The 26,996-nt window shown below is 37.3% G+C and overlaps 1 protein-coding gene across 5 annotated transcripts in view; it reads left to right on the top strand.

The window, feature by feature from the left end:
- The first annotated feature begins 8,364 nt into the window (after positions 1–8,364).
- Positions 8,365–26,996, top strand: part of CNKSR2 (connector enhancer of kinase suppressor of Ras 2) — a 288,218-nt gene continuing 269,586 nt past the window's right edge. For 4 of the 5 annotated variants that reach the window (XM_059157332.1, XM_059157333.1, XM_059157334.1 and 1 more), the window contains exon 1: positions 8,555–8,739. In XM_059157332.1, coding sequence (XP_059013315.1) covers positions 8,676–8,739 — 64 coding nt within the window. In that variant the 5' untranslated portion in view covers positions 8,555–8,675. Of the gene's footprint in view, positions 8,740–26,996 lie in introns of all 5 variants that reach the window. The other variant, XM_059157335.1, reaches the window with a different exon arrangement.

The raw sequence follows: 26,996 nt of genomic DNA on the forward strand, positions 1-26,996 counted from the left end.
ATGTCAAATCTCAGAAGAAAGGACTTATATCAGGGATTTGTTTTTATCCTGCAACATTAATACAGAGTTTTTATTAATTATGGGGTTAACTTGCAGAGCCCCAATAATTAGGAAAAAATGCAATCTCTTCCAATTTGAAATTGAGGTGGTAGTGCCGCTGCCACTCCTGCTGCTGCTGCTGATTTACTAGGCCAGAGCTGGACTGGCCTAGTTTATCCAGGCAGAGGTTCAGCAGAGCTCACTCTTTGGGGAGTATTTATGGACTTCCTAGATCAGATTTGTGCCAAGTGGTCAAATAGTACCTAAACAGCAGCATGGTGGCAGCTGCTAGGATGGCTTAACACACTTCCATAGATTTAGCTGGTAAGGTGAAAACAACCCCAAATGGATTTAGATAATTTATTATTTACACAGACAGCAATGCAAGATCAGCAGGGTCTCAACTCCACATGCCCCTAGTTCCAGGATGATACCAAACGTGAGGGGCCAAATGATAGATGACACAAGTGGTGGGTTGCTCCATCATCAGGGAGCAAACTCCAAATGACAGCTGAACAATTGTTTAGTTTGAAGCTGATGCTTCACTGGAACTAAGATAGCAAATGAGAAATGGACTTGGGATAGTTCTTTACAAGACTGTGTTGCCATGTCCCAGGGAAGATCACAGGGCATTCTGACAAGACATGTGTCATATTAAGGTTGAGCCTTGTCTACACGGCCTGTGTAAAGAGGTGCAAAATCACCAGAATGCCATGGCAAAACTATTCTACCATCTTATGAGAGAAGGATTTCAAAGCTAGCCTAGTTTAAAAGGTGCTATCATTTTATAAGTGGCAAAAATATAATCACATAAGGTAGGATCATTGTTAGTGTCCAGGATATCATTAGAAAAGAGTAATGCAAGTGATGGTGGTAAATTGGAAAATCATTACCATTCATTGTGGAGCCATCTGAGTAAGATACACACATAGGTGGGCTATTAGGAAATACAGAAGAAAAATTGACTCATGAAGAGTTAATGCCCTATAATATCACGCCCCCCACTTCTGACATCTAGTTCTTCCACAGAACTTAATAAGGCCATGAAGGATATCCAAACTCACAAAACCACCAGATTCTTCTCAGTTCTTACTAGAACAACATCATTTTTGCACTTCCCACAGTTTTCCATGCCTTTCTACTTAAAATTTTTCTCACTGGGCTACCATATCACTGCATTCTCTTGGTTCTTTTCATAATTTACTGATTTTTCTTTTTCTTCTGTGGGCCTCCTCCATGGGCATCTCATACTATCCCTAATCTCATTCATGTTCTCTTTTTAGTAGTGACTCTCAAAATCTTTATCGACAGTTCAAAATGAGTTTCACATTAGTATATGTGAATGCAGAAACTGCCTACTGGAAATCCCTTTTTGGCTGTCCACAGACCTCTCATGTTTAGAACGTCCAATAAAAAACCAATATTCCAGATTACTTCTGCCTCCCAAAACTGCTGCTTCTATTTTATTTTAGATGGGGAAGAAATAATTATTCAGTCTCCCAAGCTAGGATCTTGAGAGTCATTTTTGATACTGCTTTTTCCCTAACCTCTTATTTCTAATCAATTAACAAACTCTGAATATTTATTAAATCCACCTCTTTCTCTCCATCCCCACCTCTATTAATCTATTTCTGTCCCAAGACATCTATTCCACATCCTCCAAATTTAACCTCCCCCATACTGTCCCTCTCAAATCTATGCTTTCAATGGCTACCAGTCAATATAAAACATAAATATATAAATATGGGGAGTCCATTCCTGAAAATTCTTAAATGGCTCTAACTTTTTAAGTTATATTTTAGTTTAATTTTTTCCCTGATCTGGCTACTTTCTACCCCTCCCACTCTATGTACTATCACCACTTGCTTTGCTTTTCAAATTACCCTTCCATGTACATCTACATGTTGCTCTGTAACTTTGTACACACTGTCTTATCTTTAAGTCTTTTCTGCATTTGTTTGGCTGCCGTACTTTAGACCTACAATAGTCATTATCTTGCCCAAATAGTCTTTACCTCAGAAGTTAGGTACTCCTCTGCACATAGTACTGGGCACATGTCTCATTGCACTTATTACATTATCTTATTAAATTAACAGTGAATGTTTCTGCTCCCTCTACCAGTCTATGAGCATCTTGGGTTATCTCTGCATCGACGGAATCAAACTAATTTTTTTGATCAAAGGATACAACTTAGGCCAGCATATTGGTAGTATTCAAAACATTTTTGTTGAACACACAAAATAGACAATCATATCAAAAAATGGGCAGAAGATATGAACAGACACTTTTCCAATGAAGACATATAAATGGCTATCAGGCACATGTAAAAATGTTCATCATCACTAGCCCTCAGGAAGATTAAAATTAAAACCACATTGAGATATCACCTTACACCAGTTAGAATGGCCAAAATTAGCAAGACAGGAAACAAGATGTGTTGGAGGGGATGTGGAGAAAGGGGAAGCCTCTTACATTGTTGGTGGGAATGCAAGTTGGTGCAGCCTCTTTGGAGAACAGTGTGGAGATTCCTCAAGAAATTAAAAATAGAACTTCCCTATGACCCTGCCATTGCACTCCTGGGTATTTACCCCAAAGATACAGATGTAGTGAAAAGAAGGGCCATCTATACCCCAATGTTTATAGCAGCAATGGCCACGGTCGCCAAACTGTGGAAAGAACCAAGATGCCCTTCAATGGACGAATGGATAAGGAAGATGTGGTCCATATACACTATGGAGTATTATGCCTCCATCAGAAAGGACGAATACCCAACTTTTGTAGCAACATGGACAGGACTGGAAGAGATTATGCTGAGTGAAATAAGTCAACCAGAGGGAGTCAATTATCATATGGTTTCACCTATTTGTGGAGTATAACAAATAGCATGGAGGACATGGGGAGCTGGAGAGGAGAAGGGAGTTGGGGGAAATTGGAAGGGGAGGTGAACCATAAGAGACTATGGACTCTGAAAAACAATCTGAGGGGTTTGAAGTGGCGGGTGGGTGGGAGGTTGGGGTACCAGGTGGTGGGTATTATAGAGGGCATGGATTGCATGGAGCACTGGGTGTGGTGCAAAAATAATGAATACTGTTATGCTGAATATAAATTTAAAAAATCATTAAAAAAATTTTGTTGAATACTTTTATATGTTCTTAATTAATGCCTCCAAAGTGGACCAGAAAATTCCCTGATGGGCTAGGGTTTAATGTGTTTAAAAACAAAAACCAAACCAAACCAAACAAAAAAAACTAGGTTTCCTAATCTGGGTGGGATCTGGGATTTTTATTTGACTATGATTTGTATAGCAGGGAAAGCCTAGAAAGAGTCCTTAAAAAACCCTACCGGGATAACTTCAACTCAAGCCTTTTTCTTTACCAGGAGATGATTGCTGTGAATCTTGGTCTGCAAAGGACCTGGCTTGATTTAATACAGTTTACCCTAGAGGCAGAACAACAAAGAAAGAATTCTACTAATTTAATTATAGTCTCTGGGTGCTTCTCCCTGATAATCTAAAGGGAGGTTTGGCCCAGAGCAGCACGCTTATGGCCCCATTTATATTTAAAGGTCTCTTTCTACGGGATTCTCTAACTATTGTAGGCATGGATAGATTGTTATCTGGTGGTTAGTTGTATTAGAGGCTTTGGTTCTTTACTCAAAGCTGTTAGTTGAATTGCACTCCAAAGGAAAAAAAAAAAAAAAGAAAGAAAGAAAAAAAGAAAACATTGTTCCAGAAATTTTGCAGAGCCTTCTGAAGGAGCACATTTCATACACTGTTCTTGAGAATACCTTGCATTTTGTTTTATCACTACCAGTCTTATCAGAATTGCCTAGCTAATTTTTCTGATCAAGGTATACAACTTGTGCCAGCATAGTACACCTACTTTTGAAATTATAGGTAAAGGTCTGGGCAAAACTAAGTGAAAAAAAGAGGGCCCATATCCTTTCCTGTGTTTTAGAATATGGACTACCATCATACCTGTTCTCTCTGTGTTGTCACTTCTCACTCATCATTCAAAAATGAAAGATAAGAGGAAAAAATTAATTTATGATAAAATATTACTCATTAAAAAATCTAAAAATTAAACAGATAGCTACAGCAAAACACAATCTAAGTAATCTGGGAAAATCACCAGAAAGGGCTCTACAAGACATTTTGTCTAAATGTTAAATAACTAAAAACATTAAAATATGTCTGGCATGGCAGTCTGCGGTCTGACTCACATCTAGCTTTTTAGCAAAAGACATAGGAACTGACAGTTAAGGCCCCTATAAAATAACCTAGGTTGGAAAATGTGGAGGTTAGAGATATTCAGCTTTTAGCTCCAGAAGAAACATTCACATTATTTATTCCTGTCTATGACCCCAAAGAGACAAAGTCTTGAAGATCCTTCCAGTGGAAGGCTTCCTCCCTATCTGACTCAAACCCTAAGAGTCAGAACCATTAATCACCTAGATTCCAGTCAGAGGACCTTCGTAAATTCCACATCTCAAATACTTAGACTCATTACATATACTATAAAATCTTAACTGAAAATATTTTGGTTAAGAGATTTTAAGTTTTTATTGAAACCTAGAGGAAGAAGAATAAAAAAGGCAAAACTGTAGCAATTGGATTAAAGGGGTATTTAAAATTATCTGTTTGGATATGGTTGCAAACAACTCACAAGTTTTAGGTTTCCAATTAATTTAATTAACTTAGTATTTACCCTCTGTCTGCTTCCAAAAAGAATCCAAGATTTTTTTTTCCAAAGGATCAGTTCTGCTTTTATATCTAAGCTCTTGAAGTATGTATGCCATTTAGTACATTATATTTTGATGTATATTTTATGACAACATACCTTTTCCCAACATCTTTGGAATTGTATTGTGCATTAAGAGAAGGCAAAGTTAAGCTGCCACACAGTTTGTATGTAATCATGTTATATTATACTTACAAACATGGGGCAAGACATTAACATTTTGAACAACAGGCAGAAGAATATAAAACCTAGTTTATTTGAAAGGTTGTGGAAAGAAAATTGTAGGGAAGATTTAGCTGAGTCATTTGGAGTTAAGAATGAAAGGGAGAAGGCAATGATGATTTAATCCTTTTTCTTCTCTCTCTATTCGGGATATTTGAGTGAATAGCCAGTTATGCTCTGAACTAATTAAATGAAAAATGAGTGCCTATTACATTGTCAATTTTTTATTTTTTGCATCTTTTATAGGGGAAACCTCAAAGAGAAGAACTTAGGAAAAATACCTAAGGCCTTGGTGAACTCTAAGATAGTCTAAGTCCACACCAAAATTTTGACTCCATCATTCTTCATACTTAGAATTATTTTCGTTCTCAGGTGATTAGACTAAATAAATTCCTTACTGCAACATAAATAGGAGAATACGTACAACTTAGTTCGATATAGGGACTTCTTTAAAATCCCCTCTTCCTGGGATCTTTTTCCTTCATCTTTTTTCACACCAACCTTTTCATGAAATATGTATCTTTTTAATTTTACTGTATCCTGATCTTTGGCATTTGTTTTGATTGATATTTTATTCATTATGCAAACAATATCTCACTCTAAACTTGCTTGTAATATATAGTCTGGTTGCTTGTCATGAAAGCCCAGTCAGAAAATGCAGTTTGGTGTCTCAGCCAAATTTGGTCACTTCCTATATTCTCACAGTTGCTGGTTAGGAACACTTAAGGTGACTGCCAGACTCCTTTGTAGTTAACTTTCTGATGAGACACATTCGGTTAACATTCAATGGACCTTCCCCTTTCAAAGTACTGTTAATTTTATGATAGATATAAATCTTACTATTCTTAAAAGCTCATATTCTGAAATCACCTTAACTTGGTATTACAATCATGTGTCATGACCTCAAATTACTTACCCTCTTTAGGCCTTATTTGTTAGTTTATTCAACATTTATTGAACAATGTGTAATAGGTTCTGGGAAGAGGAAGTGAATGTGATAGCCAAGGTTTTCTCATCTGTAAAATGTGGCTAATGACAGAGCTGTTTTGAGGATAAAATGTATGTAACATACTTGCACATTGCTCAATAAATGTTCAGTTATTATTAGCAGTATTATTCTGATAAAATTGCTATATTTAAAGATTTTATTTATTTATTTGACAGAGAGAGACACAGTGAGAGAGGGAATACAAGCAGGGTGAATGGGAGAAGGAGAAGCAGGCTTCCCAAGCAGGGAGCCTGTTGCCGGGCTCCATGCGGTGCTCAATCCAAGGGTCCTGGGATCCTGACCTGAGCCAAAAGCAGAGACTTAACAACTGAGCCACCCAGGCGCCTCATTGATAAAATTACTCTTAACATCTCCCTATGACTGTAACCTCTAATGACTCACAGTGGGTTTGCATCCACTCCATTTCTGAACATAAAGCGACTCTATATATAAATTACTGATGCTAAAAATTATCTTTTCTAGAAAATACTGTTGCAGTGTTCTGAGACTCCATTGGAATGTAGTGGGCAAGCGCTCCAAAATGCCTCTCACACCTGATTAGCTAAGAAAAAAACTGTAAATCACAACCACGATCTGGATTGTGAATGGAAGGTGCTGTACCTGTACCCTCTGAACCTAGATTTGTCTGGATAACCTAAATTTCTTCCCATGTACTTTTAAGTTTGGATTATTAGAAAAATAAACAAGCATACAGACAGGCCATCTTAAGTTTTACTTGGTTTGTATCACAAGCCTGAAAACATCAAAATATTTTAACTACTGTGGTTTTAGTTATTTTTAGGTGTGGTGGGGGCTGGATATCAACTTAAGTCAGTTGAGAAAAGTGGCAGTTCTGCAGCTCATGCAATAGAACTAGAGAAAATGGGTCACTGCAGAAACTGGCAAAACCAATTGACATTCTTGAAATGGTTATAAAAATAAAATGAGTTTCTCTTTTACTCAACGGGGCTATTTAAGAATGACGAGAAAACATCTTTAAGGGTGGTAGAGAGTTTGCATCTATACTTTCTAGGATTATTTATCATTTTTTTAAAGATTTTATCTATTTGTCAGAGAGAGAGAGAGGGAGAGAGCGCGAGCACAGGCAGACAGAATGGCAGGCAGAGACATAGGGAGAAGCAGGCTCCCCGCCGAGCAAGGAGCCCGATGTGGGACTCGATCCCAGGACGCCGGGATCATGACCTGAGCCAAAGGCAGCAGCCTAACCCACTGAGCCACCCAGGCGTCCCAAGGATTATTTATCATTTAAAGTGAAGCTTCATTAGGCAAACTGTTTTTTACTAAGGGTAGCCTTTATAAGACTTCTGAAGACCGTGAGTTTTGAAGGATCGTGTCTACAATTTGTCACTTATTTTAAATCCGCGTTGCCCCTCAGTTCTTATATAAGATTATCTGAAAACAAAAGGACATCCCGTAGAATAGGTACTGGGCACAATCGGCTTTGAGGAGTTGGCCGAAAACCCGACACTGAGCCCTTCAAAACGCATGTGGGGCCGAACCTGTCTCGGTATCACTACGACCAGCACTTGCAGGTTCCAGGCTCCACGCCTGACTTCCCAGGCCCCGGGCACCACCAGGGGCGGTCTGACAGCACTAGCCCTCCTGCCTCGTCATCACTGCGTTTCTGTCTGGCGGAGCCGGTTCCCGTCCGCGGCATTCCACGCCCCCGTCTCCGCAGGCGTGCACGGGGCTCGGGAATCACCTCGGAAGCCCACTCAGCCGCGGGGAGGGCGTGAGCGAGGAAAGCCCGGGCTCTCGCTGTAACCCCCGCGGTCGGCGGCGTCCCCCTCCCCTTGACGGCGGGGCCACAGGTACCTCCTCAGCAGCCTGAGCATTCTGCGTTCAACTGGTGGACGGCCCGTCCCGCAGCCGCCACGTCCGCTCAGAGGCCCCTCGGAGCCGCTGGCAAATGACTGACTGACCCCGGGGTAGGGACTCGCGCTGACACCGCTTCGCACGCGCTCCTAGCGCGCCTCTATCCCGGGGCGGCTCGCCGGGCGGGAACGCGATTCTGTGAGCCGCTCGCACCTGCCTGACTGACAGGCAGACCCCGGGCTCGGGCCTCGTGCTGGAGCGCGCACGCGCACGCGCCTCGCGCGCCTGCCGTCGGCCCCGGGGGCGGGACCGCGCGGCAGCGAGCGGGCGGGGGGCTTGTGGCGCGCGCGCCCCGCACCCGAGGGCTGCGGAGAGATATTTTGGGTGGCAGGAGGCCCCTCGTCATTTCCGCCGGGCAGCTTGTGGTGCCCCGGGCTTCACTCCCGCGCGCGAGGCGAGCGGGCAAGTTGGTTGCGGACGTGCGGCGGCTGCTCCTTTTCTCAGAGCCTCGACCCTCGGCAGTGCAAGCCGTGAACTGAAGCCCTGGAGGGACGGAGACCGGAGCGGAGTGGCGGAGCAACAGCCGCAGCCACCTCTGTGGGGAGCGAGCAGAGAGTCCGCACAGAGCCGCGACCCCAGAGCGTTTCTCTCCCCGTCGCCGCTCTCGCCGCTGCCGTCCGCCGTTTGCTAAGACACATTGCAGCCGCGATACCCGACACACAAAAGCCCTCTTCTCGCCACCCGCCCAGCGAGGCAGCGGCCAGCAAGGGACCCCACCTGAGGGCGGCTCGGGCTACCGAGTTCGTTTTGTGTCTGATCTCCGCGCCCGGCGCGGTAGCGACCCCGAGCCCATGGCTCTGATCATGGAACCCGTGAGCAAATGGTCTCCGAGTCAAGTAGTGGACTGGATGAAAGGTAATGCCCGCTGTGCGGAGGACGAGGCGGTCCCGGGGCGCCGGGGTACCGGCGCGCGAGAGGGAAGGGGCGCCTACCGCGGCTGAGCCGGCTATCAGGGCTTCCGCTGGCTGATCGTGGTGCGCTAGGGAGAGGCGGGGGTCCTCCGGGGCAGGCGGGGGCTCGGGATCCCGATCTCCTATTGTCTTCAGTGGTGGCTCCCCAGCTAGAGAGGGGCGCGGAGAGAGCGGGGGGTGCCGGCTCTACCGGATAGGGTTAGAAGGCGGGCCGCGGAATCCCAGTACATCTCGCCTCCTCCCCGCTCCTAGGCCGGGAGGACGTGGCGACCCTTGTCTCTCCCCTCAGGGAGGAGCCCCCAGGGACCCGCTCCTTTGCTCATTCCTTCCCGGGCCCCTTTGTTCCAAGGAAACCTAACGCCCCCTCGGTGGCCGCCCCTGCCAGGTGCCTTTTCCAGCGCCAACTCTCCCTACAACTTTTAAGCCCATATAATGGGGTCAGGACGCGGCTGCCCAGGTTTGGATCGGGGAACTCCCCCAGGCTAGGCTGAAGATGCTCGGGGATGCGCTACTTTGAGAGAGAGGAAAACATGCTTCCCCTGGGACAGCGTCCGCGCTGGAATCTGCGGGCTCCATCCTGCGCAAACCCCTGCCCCTCGACTCCCTTTTTCTTCTCACGGGTTGAGGCTTTGGACCTCATGGCTTTTTACTGGGGGTTGACGCCAGGTGTAAGGTGATGCGCATTCAAGTGCCCCCTCATTTCTTCCATCTTGAAGACTCGCCCGTTTTTTTCCCTGGCAATTTCTAATAACCACAGTTGTAGACACTCGCCCTCCTAGTCGCAAACGTGGGCTTTTTCTTTAGTCCCTGGGCTTTCCTGCCTCACTATCTCCCTCTGTTGTCTGAGTTAAGGGGCTTGTAGAGGATTCCCCTCTCCCCATGATGACCACTGCCTCCCCCCCCCCCCCCCATCGCCAAGATTCCTAAAATTTGGGGAATGCTGACAGGGATGGATGGGATGAAATAAAGGATTCCTGGCCACACTTGGGAGATGTTAGAGCTTTGCTTGTGGTTATTCCTAAGCACAAAACTGTAGGTAGATTAGTCAGGAGCCAGAGGCTTATCATTTGTGAAAATGCGTGTTGCGAAGACGAGGGAGCCCCTTTTAGGGGCTTGCTTAGCTGGCAGACTTTCTAAGCTCCAGGTACTTTAGAACGAAAGGAGGGGTGATTAGAAGTGATTAAAAGGGACAGAGAGAAACTCAATCTTGTTTCCTCCTTTTCCGAACATTTTCAGCCTCTTGCTTATTCTTATGGATTTTTCTTTATACATTTGCTTTCCTTTTATTCACTTACTTGCCCCATTATTTCTCATTTAATTAGTTTTTTTCTTTTCTAATATGTGAAAAGTGCTTCGTAACTGCAAAGCACAGTGCACATGAGAGTGTATTGAATTAAGTAGAATTAATTATCAACTGCCTCCGTGTGTGGTGCGTTGTGCTAAGGTGCCATGGGTGCCATGACTAAGACAAAGTCCTGCAGTGGCTCATCTTTTCTATTTCTTCTTTTCATATTTGCTATCGAAATTATGCTCTCCTAGATTCCCACCAACCCCCGAGCCCTTTGGAATGTAGGAAACAAACATCTGTCTCCTCTGTTTCTCAGTCATGGAAGAAAGAGCTAGGCAGTGCGCAAGAAGCAAGAATGCCTAATTAAAACCCTTTCTTTGAATTTGCCTAAAAGGTTACTTTGGTTTGAGTCTGTTACTGAAATACTCAATAGAAAGGTATCTTGGCTTCATGCAAGTCTGATTGCCTTCACAAATTCCCATGATGCTTATAGCGAGTGATGCATACTCCATCTTCTTCACCTCCACCCTCCCAGTATAATCTTGCAGTTTCTTCTTTCTCTACAGTTTAGGTCGACTGAAGCAAGTAGAACATATGACATACATATTCTGACACACATTATTAGATTTCCAGTACAGTAGTCCTTTTAAAAATCTCTCCAGCCCTTTAAAAATCTCTCCAGCCTAAAATGCAGCATCTTTGAAGTTGGACTAACATTGTTAGCTGTGATTTTAAATGATTGTTATATGTAAGTTGATTCACTTATTTTCGTACCTGTTGGTGATTCATTTTAGAGCTATTGGGAAAGATGAAGCCACTAGCCAAGCTAGAATTTGTATATTTCTGTACACATTAGACTAGAAGAGAAAAACTGATGTCATTATCTATATTTCAAGACCCAAACTGCTTACTGCTGAAATGTCTATAATCTTCATATAAATTTGATTTAAGATAATAACAGAAAACAAGATTTTAAAGAAGAGCTGGACGAAATGAGCATTTCCTCAACTTGTAATTATACTGTTACCTTAATTTTTCCTCCCTACTCTTTTCCCCAAATAAACTTTACAAGTAAACATATTAAAAAAAAAAAAAAAAAAGCTTTTCACCCTTTCCTCAGATGCAGTAAGGTTTAAAAGTCAACTAATTTAGGCTGGAACTTTAGAATGGCCAAACTTCCTTTGGTGTTGTATAGTATTATAATGGCAGTAACAAAGAATGAACAAGACTTTTGAACAACTGCAACATTGTGGGAGTTCTTCAAACCATATTCCTGATGTGACAGTTTCATCATCCTTAACATTTAAAGTATATAGCATATGCTTTCAGCTAGTCACAATCATAAATAGTTACAACTCTATTTAGTAAGGTATATGCTTTATGCTCTTTCTGGGGTGTTTTTCTCTTCACTAAACAGAAAAGGAGACATTAAGCATATAAAAATTATACCGCCATATATTTATGTTTCCAGACAATTTATATAAGTGGTATAGAAACTCATCAGAGGAGATGAATGAAAAAAAAAAAGCTGATGAGATTATTAAGCTTTGGTAACATATATTCAAAATTGTTTCTGAAGGACCGTTTACACATTGCAATTCATTTTGATCTTTTTTATTAAAATGTATTTGAGGGATGCAAATATTAAATTTATATATTAATTATTAGTAAAGATATAAGGAAACACTTGCATTTTTTTCTCTCACCACCAACTCTACTATTTGTAAAATCCAATACTCCCTGAATTTTCTTCTAACAATCAAAAATTGATGTGACACAGTGTCAGTGTTTGTTCCAGTAAATATATGAACTCCTCATGAGTCAGTAAAATAAGCAGTTACCTTCCAGATACCTTCATAGTACTTCAGACTATTTGGAAATATAGAACTTGAAAATTAATTTTATAAAAATATTTTTTGAGAAAATCAAATATGCATCATTTAGCATTTGCAACCTTTTTTTTAGTAGGAAATTGGATTCAATCCTCTTGTAGTTTTGACAAAATTATAAAATGTAAACCTTTTTAGAGTAAAAGGGAAGCCTTTAGTAGAGAAAGCTGTAGGTAGAAAAGTAGGCCAATAACAGTTTCTAATTTTTGCTCAGTTTATTACTCTAAAATATATCATATCTCAGCTCTTACCTATTCACTTGCAGGGCCTATAGAAATACTCTGTAATCTATAGTTGTTTGAGTTTACTTTTCTGCCCACCGAAATATAGCAAAAACATCTGAACACTTCAGGCCCCTATATTAATTTCAGTATTAATTTTTCTTGTCTTTGTCACACCCAATAATTCTAGTTTTCTTCTCACACTTTTTTCCAACGTTGAAACTCCTCCAAAATATCCATATGACAAAGATAAAGTTATTTTCTGCAGCTAACTCCCTTCATGACATTTTTTCCAGTGATCTTTAATCCCTTCTCTGATCAAATAAAATGAATTATTGTTTTCAGATTCAACCAACAGGCCCTGCTTTGCTGGTCTTCCCTAATGGTCTCTGTGACTTAGCTCTCTCTACTCTTACTGTATGAGTCCTAAAATCTAAATTTTTAAGATAATTTTTTTCTCACACCATCCCACAATTAACTGCTCTGTTCGTTTCTGTTTATTATAAACCTTTTTCTTTGAAAACCATCACTGACTTCTACTTTCTATCCTGATGACTCAGCCATCTTGAGGACAGAAAATGAAATACATTATTTTAGGTATTAAAAACAAAGATAAAACCTTCACTTTGCATACAACCCTACAAAAGAGGGATATGTAGTGATGAAATAAGGTCTATTTATTATAAAAGTTAAATGTTACAATTAAGAAGGTATCTGATAAGATACATAAATTTTGACAAGCATGGTGATCTCTAATAGTTTTACCCCTCATAGGACCTAGAGTTTGAGGTTGAAATATATTTTATTAAGATGAAGGAAAATGTCAAATTTTTGAGTTAAACTGTCTTGAGATAGAGAGAGGAAAAATTTTCTGGCAGAAACTTGAGAAGCCTGTATTGTAAACTACTCCTGTTGTTTTTGAAAAATTGTTTTTTTCCTCAATTACAGTAGGACTAGATAGTCACCAACAATCACCTACTCTCCATTTGACATTTTTTGAAACTCAATACTTGTCATTTCACACAAAGAATAAATTTATCTTTTCTGTATGTAGAGTTTAGTTCACAGGCAACATCATTTTATTTATACTGTCATTAACCTTTACTCCTTAAGGTAACACTCATGATTTGTGCAGATTAGGAAAAAAGAGTCTATTTATGTAGATATATTCTGGTATTTAGAGATTATTTACTCTCTATTTCTACATGGAAGGGGTTTTAATGGATTGTTTTAAATAAATTATTCTCTGCTTTGGGGAAATTAGTCTCTGTAAGGGATGGCAGTGACATTGAGAAACTTGAGCCAAAACAGAGACAGGTGCCAACTAGAACATTTGCTAAATTTAAAAAATGTTTGCATTATGTATACAAGCACCAGTGGAAAGACATGATGATGTTTTTAATCAGTCAGGAAGGAATCCATGGGGAAGGTGGGATTTTAGAAACTTTTTATACTATTTAACTAAGGCATATTCTAAGATGGATGTAGTCTAAATAAAGGCACAGCAAGAGACTTTGGAGTTGAGATGGAGTGATTAACCAGAACGGTTGTGTCTAGGTTTGTCTGGTTGAAGGAGAGAGGTGGGCAGTGGAGGGAAAGTGAAGGAGGAGCCATGAGTAGGTGGCACAAAAGTACAAGAACAAATCTGCATTTCACAAAGACAATAAAACTCTCATCATGTCCTGAGTTTAAATAAATACCACATTATAAAACTTTGGCTGCCAAAAATAAGCCCACAAAGAATGTGTATTGAATTAGTACAGCTGTTTCAAATCTGTTTCTCAGGAATAATTTGGAAATAATGTTAAAGTGAGTTATTTTGAAGATTAATTACATCATTAACATTATGTTGTTGGATATTTAGAATTTTACTCATCCAAATTCTTATATGAAGAATGAAGATAAGCTTTTAAGTTATTGCTGTTGTTCTTAAAACAGTGATAAATTATCATTTTCATGTATAGCAGAGTGGGACTTAAATTTGTTCTTAATGACTTCTAGCTTTCCATGTGACTTCCCAACAGCACCTCAACGCATAAGATTTATTGTGAAAGATGAAGGATTCGTTTCTATAAAGAGTACTGGAAGGGTGGATCATTTGTACTTGAAAAGAGGGAAGGGAGAATAAGTAATTTTTTAAAAAATGTACCCTAAGCTTTTTATTTTTAAGATTTTGTCATAGTTTAGTGTCTTGCTAAAGGAAAGCAAATGTAGTCTTCACTACAAGATCATTGTGTTGAATAACAGTCAGTGAGTGAATTCACAGTTTTTATGCATAGCATAGGCTCGTGTTCCCCAAAATGGAATATTTCTGTCATGGGAGCTAAATGATCAAAAGAAGACAAAGACTTGATTTTTGTTAAGTATTGTAAAACATTGTTTTTGTATTAAAACAAACCTGGATATTAAGTTGATGGTGTAGAAAGCAAAATTGGCATGATTTTAAAGATGATACCAGAGGCTTAACAGGAATTCTAGGCTTGTAGCAAGCTGTTTCAAGCAGCATTTCCCAGACCCAGACCTTCCAGGGTTATGAGTAAATTTCGTTCAGCAATTGTGGTTGCATCAGTGGAATAATCTGAGAAGTGCTGCTTTGGTTTTAGAAACGGTAAAATTAATGTAGTTTACTTTCTCCTGTTCTCATATTGCAAAGGACAAAATATTATCTTTTCAGTCAAGGTCATGATAATTATAGCATTTTTTTGTTTGTTGGTTGGTATTTGTTTTGGTTTGGTTTGGTTTGGTTTGGTTTTGGTTTGGGGATTTTGGGGGTTTTTTGTTTTTTGGGTTTTTTGTTTGTTTGTTTTGGGAACCATAAACCTATAGTCAGCATAAATTTCTCAGGAATATTTCTCATCCTATCCTTTCCTCTCTCCTCTCACCCCCATCAACTTAAAAAATTTAGTGTCTTCTCATTGTTTTTAGGATAAAGATAAAAACCCTTAGTATGGCTTTTAAGACCACTGAAGATTTGGCTTCTCCTTTTGAAATAAGCCTTATTCCTAGCACTAATTAATGGCCTTTCAATCTCGTTTGCCTTCCACTGAACCTTTGTACTCAATACAGTTTTCCTTTGCCTCTTCACCCAGTTAAGTCCTACTCATCCATATCTCAAGCCTCCCCTCTTTGCCCCAGAAAAGCCTTCTACATTCTCCAGGTCACATCAAATGCTCAGTTGTATGCTCTCCAGGTCCCATTTATAACCTCATTCCTTACGCCAGTTTTATTTTTACATTAATTTCTATGGTTATTTGTTGAGGACAGGGACCTCATCTAATTTACATAACAAGGCATAAGAAAGTATCTGGTGAAAAATAGGCACTCAAGAAATATTTGTTGAAGGAAGGAATACATAAATATCACAAATTCCTGGTCCTTCAGCAAATTTACTTTCCTAAATGAAAATGCATGTAAAGTCCCTGATAACGCTCTAATGGATACTTTAGTGCCAAGTTGAATATTGTTTGCCAGAATATAGTAGAAGTAGAAGTGGGGTTGCTCTAATTCATGGTTGTATCTCTCTAGTCAATTTGGTGACCTAAATCATGGTTTAGATTCATTTCATTAAGAAATGTGAATAATTGCAGTGTATCTATAACACTTCTGTGTTTAAGCTATAAATATTATTTGCTGATGTTGTATTATTAATAGGCCAACACAATAGGCAAACATTACTTAAAAAATTAAAACATATCTCTTAAGAATTTATTTTTTTCATACAAATTTTCTAATTGTTTCTTCATTTCAGTGTTTTAAAAGAACTCTATGTATTTTAGAATGAGTGGTAGAGTGAAAATGATAAAATGTCTTAAATTTCTCCTCTTACAGGGACACCTGGGTGGCTCATTTGGTTAAGCATCTGCCTTTGGCTCAGGTCATGATCCCAGGGTCCGGGAATCAAGTCCCACATTGGACTTTTTGCTCAAGGGGGAGCTTCCTTCTTCCTCTGCCTGCTCTGCCTGCTGTTCCTCCTGCTTGTGCTTTCTCTCTCTCTCTTTAAAAAAAATTTTTTTTAAAGTTTCTCCTCTTATAAAAGAAAAAAGCCCAGGAATTAAATGCTTTTTTAGGAATTAAAAATGCTTTTTAAGGAATTAAAATGCTTTTTTCTGTAGTGAAAAGAAAATACGCTTTGCTTGTTAATTCTGATGACAAAATGAAAAAAAATGCTTTTTAATTTAATAATAACCATTATCTGTATTATAATTAATGTTGAATTTATATTTTTACTAATAGGAATAAAATTAAGATACTTAAAAATGCATCTTAAATCAGCATTTCTTACATGATTTTCCATCTCTCCTGATACTGAAAAATGAATTTTAATTTTTTAAAGTAAATACAAATTTGGGCTAATTTTTAAAGGCATTCATTAAGAACCTATGTAGTGAGTTATTGTGCAGTGTAATTTTTAAATACTCATATGGATTTTTTTGTTAATAACATGTTACTGGATAATCAAGTAACAAGTAATAGATTTTTCTAATAAAACAAGTCCCTCCCCATAAATTTACAGTACTTACAGTATAAATCAGAATAAGCAAAATTTTTAAGACTTTAACTTAGCTTTGTGCAGAGCTGTTAACTTTTAATAAAACACCTTCAGACTTAATCTTTCTAGCTAGTACTATAAAACAATGGTTTGCAATTGTGCCCTGATTTAAACAACAAATAACTATTCATTATGATAGAATTTTTTAGACTTTAAAGATGTATTTAATTTGTTTGATTTCAATTTAAATTATAATCATTCATTCTAATAAAAGTTTTCATTAACTTAATCATACTCTTGGCAATTTCAGGGAAGAAGGGGTTATGGGTATTTACATAAATTTATTGAATCTTAAATTTTACTAAGCATGGTACCTGCTGTTTTAATTTTCTATGTTCATCTGTTGACTATCACAACATAAAATTGTTTTAAAAACCAAGATTTATTAAATGAAACAAAATTCACAATGATATTAATGTATTATAGTTTGCCAAGGTCAAAACATAGTTATATCCACTACTGAGTGTTTATCCAAAGAAAACAAAAATACTGATTTGAAAAGATATGTATGCACCAATGTTTATTGCAGCATTATTTACAATATCCAAGTTATGGATGCAATCTAAGTGCCCACCAATAGATGAATATATAAAGGAGATGTGATACACACAGACATAAATAGTATTATTACTCAGCTATAAAAAAAAGAATGAACTTTTTCCATTTATGATAACGTGACTAGACCTAGAGAATATTCCATTAAGTGAAATAAGTCATACAGAGAAAGACAAATATCATGATTTCACTTACATGTGGAATCTAAAAAACAAAAGAGCAAACAAAAGTGCACAGACTCAAATGCAGAGAACAAACTGGTGATTGTTGCGGGGGTATGGGGGATGATCAAAATAGCTGATGGGGATTAATAGGTACAAACTTATAGTTATAAAATAAAGTCTTGGAGATGAAAAGTGCAGCATAAGGAATGAAGTCAATAATATTGTACTATCATTTTATGGTGATAGATAGTGACTATAATTATAATGGTGAGCATTACATAATGTATACAATTGTTGAATCATTATATTGTACACCTGAAACTAATATGTTAATTATACTTCAATAATAAAAATGTTTTTTAAAAATTGCATAATTGATATCAAGTATTACACACTTATCTCTCTCCTTTTTTTAAAGAGAGGGAGAAAGAGAAAGGAAGGGCAGAGTGAGAGGAAGAGATGATCTCAAGCAGGCTCCACACTGAGCACAGAGCCCTACCTGGGCTCATCTCACAACCCTGACATCATGACCTGAGTCAAAATCAAGAGTCAGGCCTTTAGCCAACTGAACCACTCAGATACCTCAACCTACGTATCTCTTTTGTATTTACTTGACATTAATGTTACTGGAAATTAGTCCGATTAGGTAGGTTGGAAAGTTTTCTAATAAGGTAATAGATAAGAAGAAACCACATTGTTAGTTGCTTTAAAAGTGTTGCCCAATATCCTTTTTTGTTTGTTTGTTTGCATTTTTTATTTTGTTTCAGCTACATCTTCTATTTTTAAAATGGACTTGCAACATGTTTTCTCAAATAATATCTACAACAAATCAGTAGAAGGCTGGTGTCGATCCTGGATTTTACTTTTTTAAACTTGTTTACCAAAGATTATGAAAGAATATATTTTCTAGCTAGTTGTTAGACTTATAATGTGACTTATTAATAAAAACTTTAAAATGATGGCCATAAGTAATTATGCTGAATGGTTAAGTTTGACATTAGCTGAATTCTTTTTATAATTTTGGTGTGTTTCATGTATATATGGGAGTTTATTTCATATACTTTTATTTTTCAACCATCCACATTATTTTCAAAATGTTTAATAGTCCTGAGGCTTTGTGATTTTTTTTCCTGGCTGAGCATAAAATTCATATTTTAATTACATGTAATTCATTTGTAAACTTTCAAAATAAACCACTGAGCTGTTAAAGACATATAAATGAGAACATGTTGCAGTTTCTGTTAATGGAGCTCAAAACAGACATGTAGTCCAGTTGCTGGTTTTCCTTCCCACTTGCCAGAACTTATGTGGACTCTGAGTTCATTGTGGTAAAGAACCAATGTGCAAGGCAGGGTTAGTTTCTCCTTCCTGATTTCTCTCCATAGTAGTGCCATGGTGAGTCTTGGGGCAGTTTCTGTTGACATCACTGTTGCTTTAAATCAGTGGCAGAGCTTTTCTTATCTAAAAGACTGTTCCTTTGCCTTCTAGCTGTCAGATGCAAGGTGTTCAGTTTGATGTTGAATTGTCACACACAGAGAGAAGCTTTCTATGAAATGCTGAAGAGTAGATAATTTTTCTTTCTAATCTGTCTCTAGATATAATTCTTTAAGTATATTTATGGTAAAAACATGTTAGTTCAGATCTTATTTGGGATTTGTGATAATTACAGTAGGTTTTTATTGAAGTTTACTCTTAATAATATGAAGGAAGGGTTTGCTGATCGATCTAATAATATGAACAAGGTTGGAAAGAAATTGTTTGACCCCAGAGAATATGGTGTTTTCAAGTACTGTACTCTGCCAGGAGCCATTTCCGTACTGAAAATACACTAGCTAGAAGTGAGTTCATTTTTAGTTAGAATTTCTGCATACTTCGAATCATGGTTTTTTTTTTGTGGGGGGGGGGTTGTTCAGGAATATTTTTGTAAACTTTCTATGATATAGCTTGGTTCTTCCCTTCATTTGCCAACGTTAGGAAGGTCTATTATTGATAGTAATCCTTAAAATAAGATAAGGAATTGTTATTGACACCCTTTTACAGGTAAGGTGCAGAGAAGTTAAGCTGCTCAACAGAGATTGTACAGCTGTTCAGACATGGAATTAGGCTGGACCTCAACTCTTTTCTTCTCTGTTAAATTGGATTTACACTTTGGTAGGTGAAGAACACAATTCAGGATTGTACATAATTATCTTCAGACTTGACTTCTATTTTTTAAGTTTTTAATTTAATTCCAGTTAGTTAATGTACAGTGTAATATTAGTTTCAGGTGTACCATATAGTGATTCAGCACTTCCATACCAGACTTGACTTCTAAAACATTTCCTGAATTTTCTACCTTGTAAAAATTGGCACCAAATAGGTTATATATAGTAAAGAGTACTTTGGAATCAGATGTCTGGCTTAGTTATATCCACACTCTATTACTTCCAAGCTCTGTGATTTTTGAGGGAGAATTTAAGTAACTTGCCAGATTTTTTCATTTTTGTAAAGTAGGGGTGACTACTTACCTACCTCATAGGGTTGTAGTGTATTTAAAACAATTCCTGGTACATACTAAGTGCATGGTAAATGCCAGCTTTTTTTAAATTAAGGAATGGATTGCATTCTGTTGGCAAGCTTCAAAGGCACAACTACTAATAAATAATATTTATTGAGTACTTACCATGTACTGTGGTGGGTGCTTTCTCTGCATTATCTTATGCCTTTCCTACCCCTGAAAGACTGGAATTATCACTGCTTTACAAATGAAGACAGTTTTGCTTAGAAACATTGAATGACTTATTCTGTATACCCAAAAATTTATTTAGGAGGTATTCAATAAATATTTTGAAAAAGTAATAAATAATAGGCGAAGCAGAATTTGAATAGATTTCTAACTGGTTACAAAACATGTAATATTTCCACCTTGCTCTTCTACCAGAGGTAGATATGAAATGAGAGGAATCATGGGAATAATTTCAAAGATGTGGATGTTCACTCCACCAGACCTACCTTCTGTAATATGTGGTAAGGTGGACTATGGTTCTTGGGTCCTTTTGGCCTCTAGAGGGAGGTGGTGGTGTGGGGGTGGGTGAGTGGGTGGGTTTGTGTGTGTTGAACTGTTTCCACTCAGAAAGGTGCTTAAGCCAATGACATAGATGCCACATATAATTATAGTCTTGGTGACACTTTCCTATTTTGATGTGAACCTCAGGAGTTTGATTCTCACCTCTGCTGAGTCTAGACCTAAACAAAAGATCTACTTGAGACCACTGCTACTACAAACCCAGTGCTGGATGTTTTGCTCTAAAAGGAATGTTAATAAAAATACATGGTGTCTGATAATAGATGTTCATAAATGGCTTTACATTATATTACAAATAATGGCTCCTGTTCTTTTGTTTAGCTTTACTTAGCAGTGGTTAGCATTGCTATCTGCATTTTGTTAGTGTTTCTTTGAACAGCAGACTTTATTCAGTGCATGCCTACAGCTTTGAAATTCTTACCTACCTACTAGATGGTAATTTTCCCCCCCAAATTGTTTTGTTTTGTTTGGAAACTCCTTTATCTCAGACCAGATTATGATACGATATGATATGATATGATATGATAGCATAGTGAATCACAAAAGGATTTAAGTGTTAAAGAAAATTTAATCATAATCAGGCAAAAACTATTGTGAAGTCAATGCAAAATATGGAGTGGTCAAGTTCAGCTAGAGATGTTTGATCCATTGAGTACTTATAAAGTAGTAATTAAAGGTAAAATTCCTTCTACATTATATTTTAAAATGATACACATGGTTTTGCATGTATATATAAAATAGATATGCTAGCATGTATTTAGGAACTTAAAAGTTGGATTCTTTCAGAAAAAAAACCCACAAAAATGGTATTTCTTATTTCTCCTTGTTTTTCTTTAATGCAATTGAGGTGAGTTTGCTTTAGACTGGAAGTTTTAAAATAAGGAAAAACAACTTACATTGTTCTTTGTCAGGGAATGATTTGATGCTTCTCATTCATTATGAAAGCTATCACAATACCCACAATAATAGGCAAAAAAACAAAAAACAAAAAAACTGAACTGTGGTAATTACCAGCTCTTTTAAAGTTGCCTTAGTATTATTGTCCATTTGATTACATAAAACACTTTTCCAAAATGCTTATTATCTTTTAAAAGCCATATGAATTAAAATTAACTTTTGTTTGAGGATGTTTTGAAAATTTTATCACTTTCCTTGAAATAATTATTGACATTCTGTGTTAATAAGCACTCTGATAGAGATAGACTTTTAATAAGCAGTCTGATAGAGACAGAGTTTTAAATATAGTTAATACCATGAATCTCCATCTGCATTCATTTTAAAATGTATCTAATTTAATGTTTAAAGGAAATGGTTACTAATGCGGGACTTTTTTTACATGAGGCTGCTTTGTCACTTTATTCTTATATTTGTGACAAAAACACACAAAAAGTAAATATAGCAGAATAATACCTTGAGATCTAATGACATTTTTCTCCTTAGTGACACACCAATAATGAGATCACAAAAAATTAAGGCTGATATGTATTTCTGAAAAGTAAGGATTTAAAAATATATACATTGTGTACCCTCAAATGAATAACATGATTATCACACCAAAATTTATTTATTTATATCAGTAAATATCTGGTGGTTCATATTTCTGGTTTTATAAATATCATAAACATTTTTATAGTTTTTTTCTCAAATCAGGGTCCAAATAAAGTCCACATATTGTAGTCTACCTTATTCTTTTTCCCCTGCATCATTTCTTTAGGACCCAGTACTCTCTGTATGTACCTTATGTAATGTCTCCTGAAATGAAACTCATAGATAATATAGCCTGCCTACTAATACAATTTTTAAAAATTCACCGTAATGAACATATTGTAATGTAATGGCCATATTGTAATAAAGAGGAAAAATAATTTGTAAAAATAAAATAGGTCTTTATATGTAGGTACTCGATATGACTATGCCAGGAGAAACTAATTGATATTTTTTCCTGCTTATAATGAACATATCTGGATTTAAGAGAAGCAGTAAGTTCAGAAGTTGTTCCATAGAAGTACAAGAAGATGGACGTACAGATGAAATGATAGACACTGCAATAAAAATGAGTATTAGGGGAAGTGATACAAGCTAGACTCTATAATTCCTATAGAGTATTTTATACTCATGTGGAAAGGAACCACAACTTTTCAGAGAAATGGGAGACCTCTAGGGATAGGGACAGAATATTTAAGATGAGCCTGGAGCATCTTGTATTACCAGAAAGTAAGGAAGTACTCAAAAAACCACAATGATAACAGCATGCAAAAGACTTAGGAGTCATTCTGAAACAGCTCTCAATGGCTAAAACTGCAACAGTTTGAGGAACAAAAGTAGTATTGGATTATAGCTCAATACATAAAATAAATACCTATGAATCCCTACTGATGTAAATAAATGTCTGAATAAATAAAGAAATGAGGAAAGAAAGAAAAATCTCCCCTACAGAGAATTCCAAATAATTTACATAGATAATCCCCTCTCAAAAAAGTGGCACTTAATTCCCCACCCCTTGAATGTGGGCTGCACTTAGGGACTTGTTTCCAAAGAGGAGAGTGTGGGAGCAGGAAACATAACTTGATAGTGGAGAAGCCTAGTAAACACTGCATTGGCCGGATGATCAGGGTTTGCATCATCAGTGATAAGTCATGCTGATGATAGCATGTACCCTTAGTATGATATGATATGTTGAGAATGTCACTTTACCCATGTGGTCTTCCTCCTCCAGACCCATAAGCCCAGTCTAACTACGAGATAAACATTAGACCCAAATTTAGGACATTTTACAAAATACCTGACCAGTATTCTTCAAAACTCTTAAGGTCATCCAAAAGCAAGGAAAATGTGAGAAACAGATGAAAGGAGGCTAAAAAGACATGATGATTACTTGTATTATGGTGTCCTGGATAAGATCCTGGAACAGAAAAAGCCCACTAGGAAAGAACTGGTGAAATTTAAACATAGTGTGGAATTTAATTAATAACAGTCTACCAGTGTTGGTCCACTAGTTATGACAAATGTATCATAGTAATATGAGTTGTTAATAATAGAACATGGATAAGAGGTATATAGAGACTACATATATATATATTTATGTATGTATATATATATATTTATGATATAAAATATTATAGTAACTTTTCCGTAGATCTAAAACTATTCTGCAATAAAAAGTTTATTTAAATAAAAAATAGTTTATTTTCAAATTTGGTAATATCAAAATGTAAGCAGTATGTCATAAATAAAATAGCTTTGGTTTGCCTCTCTAAGTGTTAATAAAGCTTTTCATATGCAAACAAACAAAAAGTCCTGGGATACAGGCAGTTCTTCAGTGTGTAACTGTTGCATCTGTCTAGCAACCATTTGGTAACTAGATCATTGTGATGACCCCAAACTCCTCAAAATCCTCAAAAGGCTCCCAACAGGCAACATTGGCCCTGTCTTGACATCAAAATCTCTTTGCCTTACCTCTTTTCTCCTGTGTAAACGTCATGTTTTTCCACACATAAAAAAATTTTCTTGGATGATTGGTATACCTCGTTTTCCTTCTACTGAAATTAATGTTTTAGTTGATTAGCTTTTTTTTTAACCTTTTGCTAATCAGGAAAAGGGTTTAAGAAAAGGAAACTGGGGGGCCTGGATGACTCAGGTTGGGCATCTGCCTTCCGCTCAGGTAGTGATCTCAGGGGCCTGGGATGGAGCCCCTTATCAGGCAGGCTCCCTGCTCAGCTGGGAGCCTGCTTTTCCCTCTGCCTGCCACTATCCCTGTTTTTGTTCTCTGGCTCTCTCTGTCAAATAAATAAATCTTAAAAAAAAAAGAAACAAAAAAAGAAAAGGAAACTGAATATGCACGGGATAGTGTGGAGACCACCAATAGTTAGCTCATGTTCTTGTTTTACCTTACAAACAGATTTGCAGTTAAACTCTTGGACAGAAGAGTGTGCTATTCTAAACCTTGTTAACAAATCCTGATTTCCAATATTCCTTCTATAATGGTAGTTTCCTGAAGACACTCTCTAGGAATGTTAGAGAAGGTGTGAAAATTTTTAAGCAAATGTTGTGGTTTATAATAATTGATTTTAAGCTGAATAGATAAATATGTGTGTAAATATGTGCATGTATTTACTTAGGGGACATATCTGCTTCAGGCAGATATACTGAAATTGCATATATCTAAATGACTTTTTCTCATTGTTTTTCTGCAAAGAAGTCAACATTTTTCTTGTTGTCACTAAATGTAACTCCTTATTTTCATTGTATTATGGAGTCGTGTTGTGTTAGTACCTGGGTTTGGATATGAGGGTGGTTGTAACTTAAGACCTCCTTTGGTCACATCTCTAAGAAATTATATTTCAAAATAGAACTGTTATAATACTTGCACTTTATTCCTGTATCTTTTTGGTTAAGATCTTCCATATTTTCTAGTTTACTAGTGTGTATATCCTAAAAGGATCAAGCTCTGATAATAAGTAGATAAAACTATGATCAGGAATTTAATGCATTGACCTGATAACTCTTCCCTTCTTACCATAATAAATTGAAATGTTATATATTTCACAGTTTCAGTTTACTTGATTCTTTGTTATTAATCCATGTCTGTAAAAGTGTGATGTTCTCCTGATGTTGATATGAATGTCTTAGAATTGTCTTTTTTTTTTAACTAAATGTCTTCTTTTTACTAAATGTCTTCTTTTTCTGACCTTGTGTATGCTCTGAGAATGCCAAGATGTGCACTATGTTCCCTGTGAAATGGTTCTGCTTTTGGTACAAAGTGGTATTTCTTAAGCTACCCTCACAGGAATGAAGGAGAGTTTGTTTTGTTTGTCTGCTTTGTTTTGTTTTAGTAAGGTAAGAATGCTTTGCAAAAAAAAAACAAAAAACAAAAAAACAGCCTATTTAAATTATACACTAAATATCAAGGGTTTGGAGCTATCATTGAATATGTGACTGGAAAGGATGTTAACTTTCCAGAATTCTCCAATAGATATCCCAAGTTAAAATCTGTCTCAGGATAGGTGAACAACATTTAGATTGAAGTTATTTTCATAACTTTTCCATTATACTTTTCATAATAAAATTGTACAGACTTTGGATGACTACCTATTTCAATAATACTGTCTTATAATAATTAAAAACAGATTGCTAGAAGGAAATTTTGTCATTTGCATGGCTTTCAAAATACAGATGGCTTAGAAGTAGAGTTGGAAGCTTTTTCCAGAGTGCAGATGGACACAAGTTATTCAGTGCAGTTAATTAAGAATAATCATTATATAACAACCATGGTCTTGTAGGCTGCCATGTAGAAGTAGTATTCTACTTTCCCAAATAAAAATGCCAAATGATGCTTTTCAGTGCTGCTGAAAACATTTTATCACCTGTACCCATGCCAGAAGACTCACTCCCCTACCTACTACCTGCCACAGATGGATAAAAAATTAAAGGGACAAACCTCTAGGAGGAAACACTATATGTGGAAGATAATACAAACTATCTGGAAGCCTCTCCATTATAGTCCAACCTCAGTTCTGTCCTGTCTTAGCCATATGTGTTTAACTCATCTTCTCCCAAGCCCTCAGTTTCCTTATTTAAAAATGGGAATCAGGAAAGTGAGCTTCATAGGGAATTCTGAAGAATAGTCAGTCAAGATGCAGTCCACATAGAAATGGAGTTAACATTTTGACACTGGCAAATAATGGCTTATTAATTACTGTACATGATTTTAAAATGATCTTTATGGAAAGGTTACTTTAAGAATTATATTTCAATTTAGAAATAAATTACAAGATATAGCTCATATATGTTTGCCTTAAGACATGGCATACAAAGAAGATTATACTGATTTAAAAATGTATGGATTTCAGGTAGCTAATTCTTTCTCTGACGGCTTTATTGAAGCATTGCTAACCAGACCATTTTTTTTTAGTCAAATGATCACTTAAGTAATTCAGCCTCATTCTTAGAATGCTATATCTCACTCCTCCTGCCAGGGAAGGCAATACAAAGGCCTCACAGTACTGCTGTTGATGACTCTCAAACCTGCTGAAGTCTGAACCAATGTAAGCCTCCTCTCAGGAGTAGACTGCATATCGTGCTTCCTCATACTTCTCAGCATTACTTAATCAGAAGGTTCATGATCATTGAAATTTCATTTCTCAGGCTTCGCCAGAAGCACGGAGTGTAAGAGTTTTGTCATCACAGGCATATACGTGGTGTTCATTATTATGAAACACTGAATCTCTGCAGTGAAAATGATAGGCATTTATGAGCACTAGAACTCCATTTAAGTGATAAGAATGCATTGACTTTTCATAGGAGAAATAGTCAGTTGTAAGAAACAAATGAACCAATTCATTTGAGCCTGGATCACTGAAAACTAGAGAGAATCACTGGCAAAACAATGCCTTTTCTCATTCATGTGTCACAAGTGGTATTTGGATTGAGGACAATTGAAAAGCATTAAGACAACAAATTAGTTCCCTTGTT

The sequence above is a fragment of the Mustela lutreola genome, chromosome X (assembly GCF_030435805.1).
Source record: "Mustela lutreola isolate mMusLut2 chromosome X, mMusLut2.pri, whole genome shotgun sequence".
In the NCBI taxonomy this organism is placed as follows: Eukaryota; Metazoa; Chordata; class Mammalia; order Carnivora; family Mustelidae; genus Mustela; species Mustela lutreola.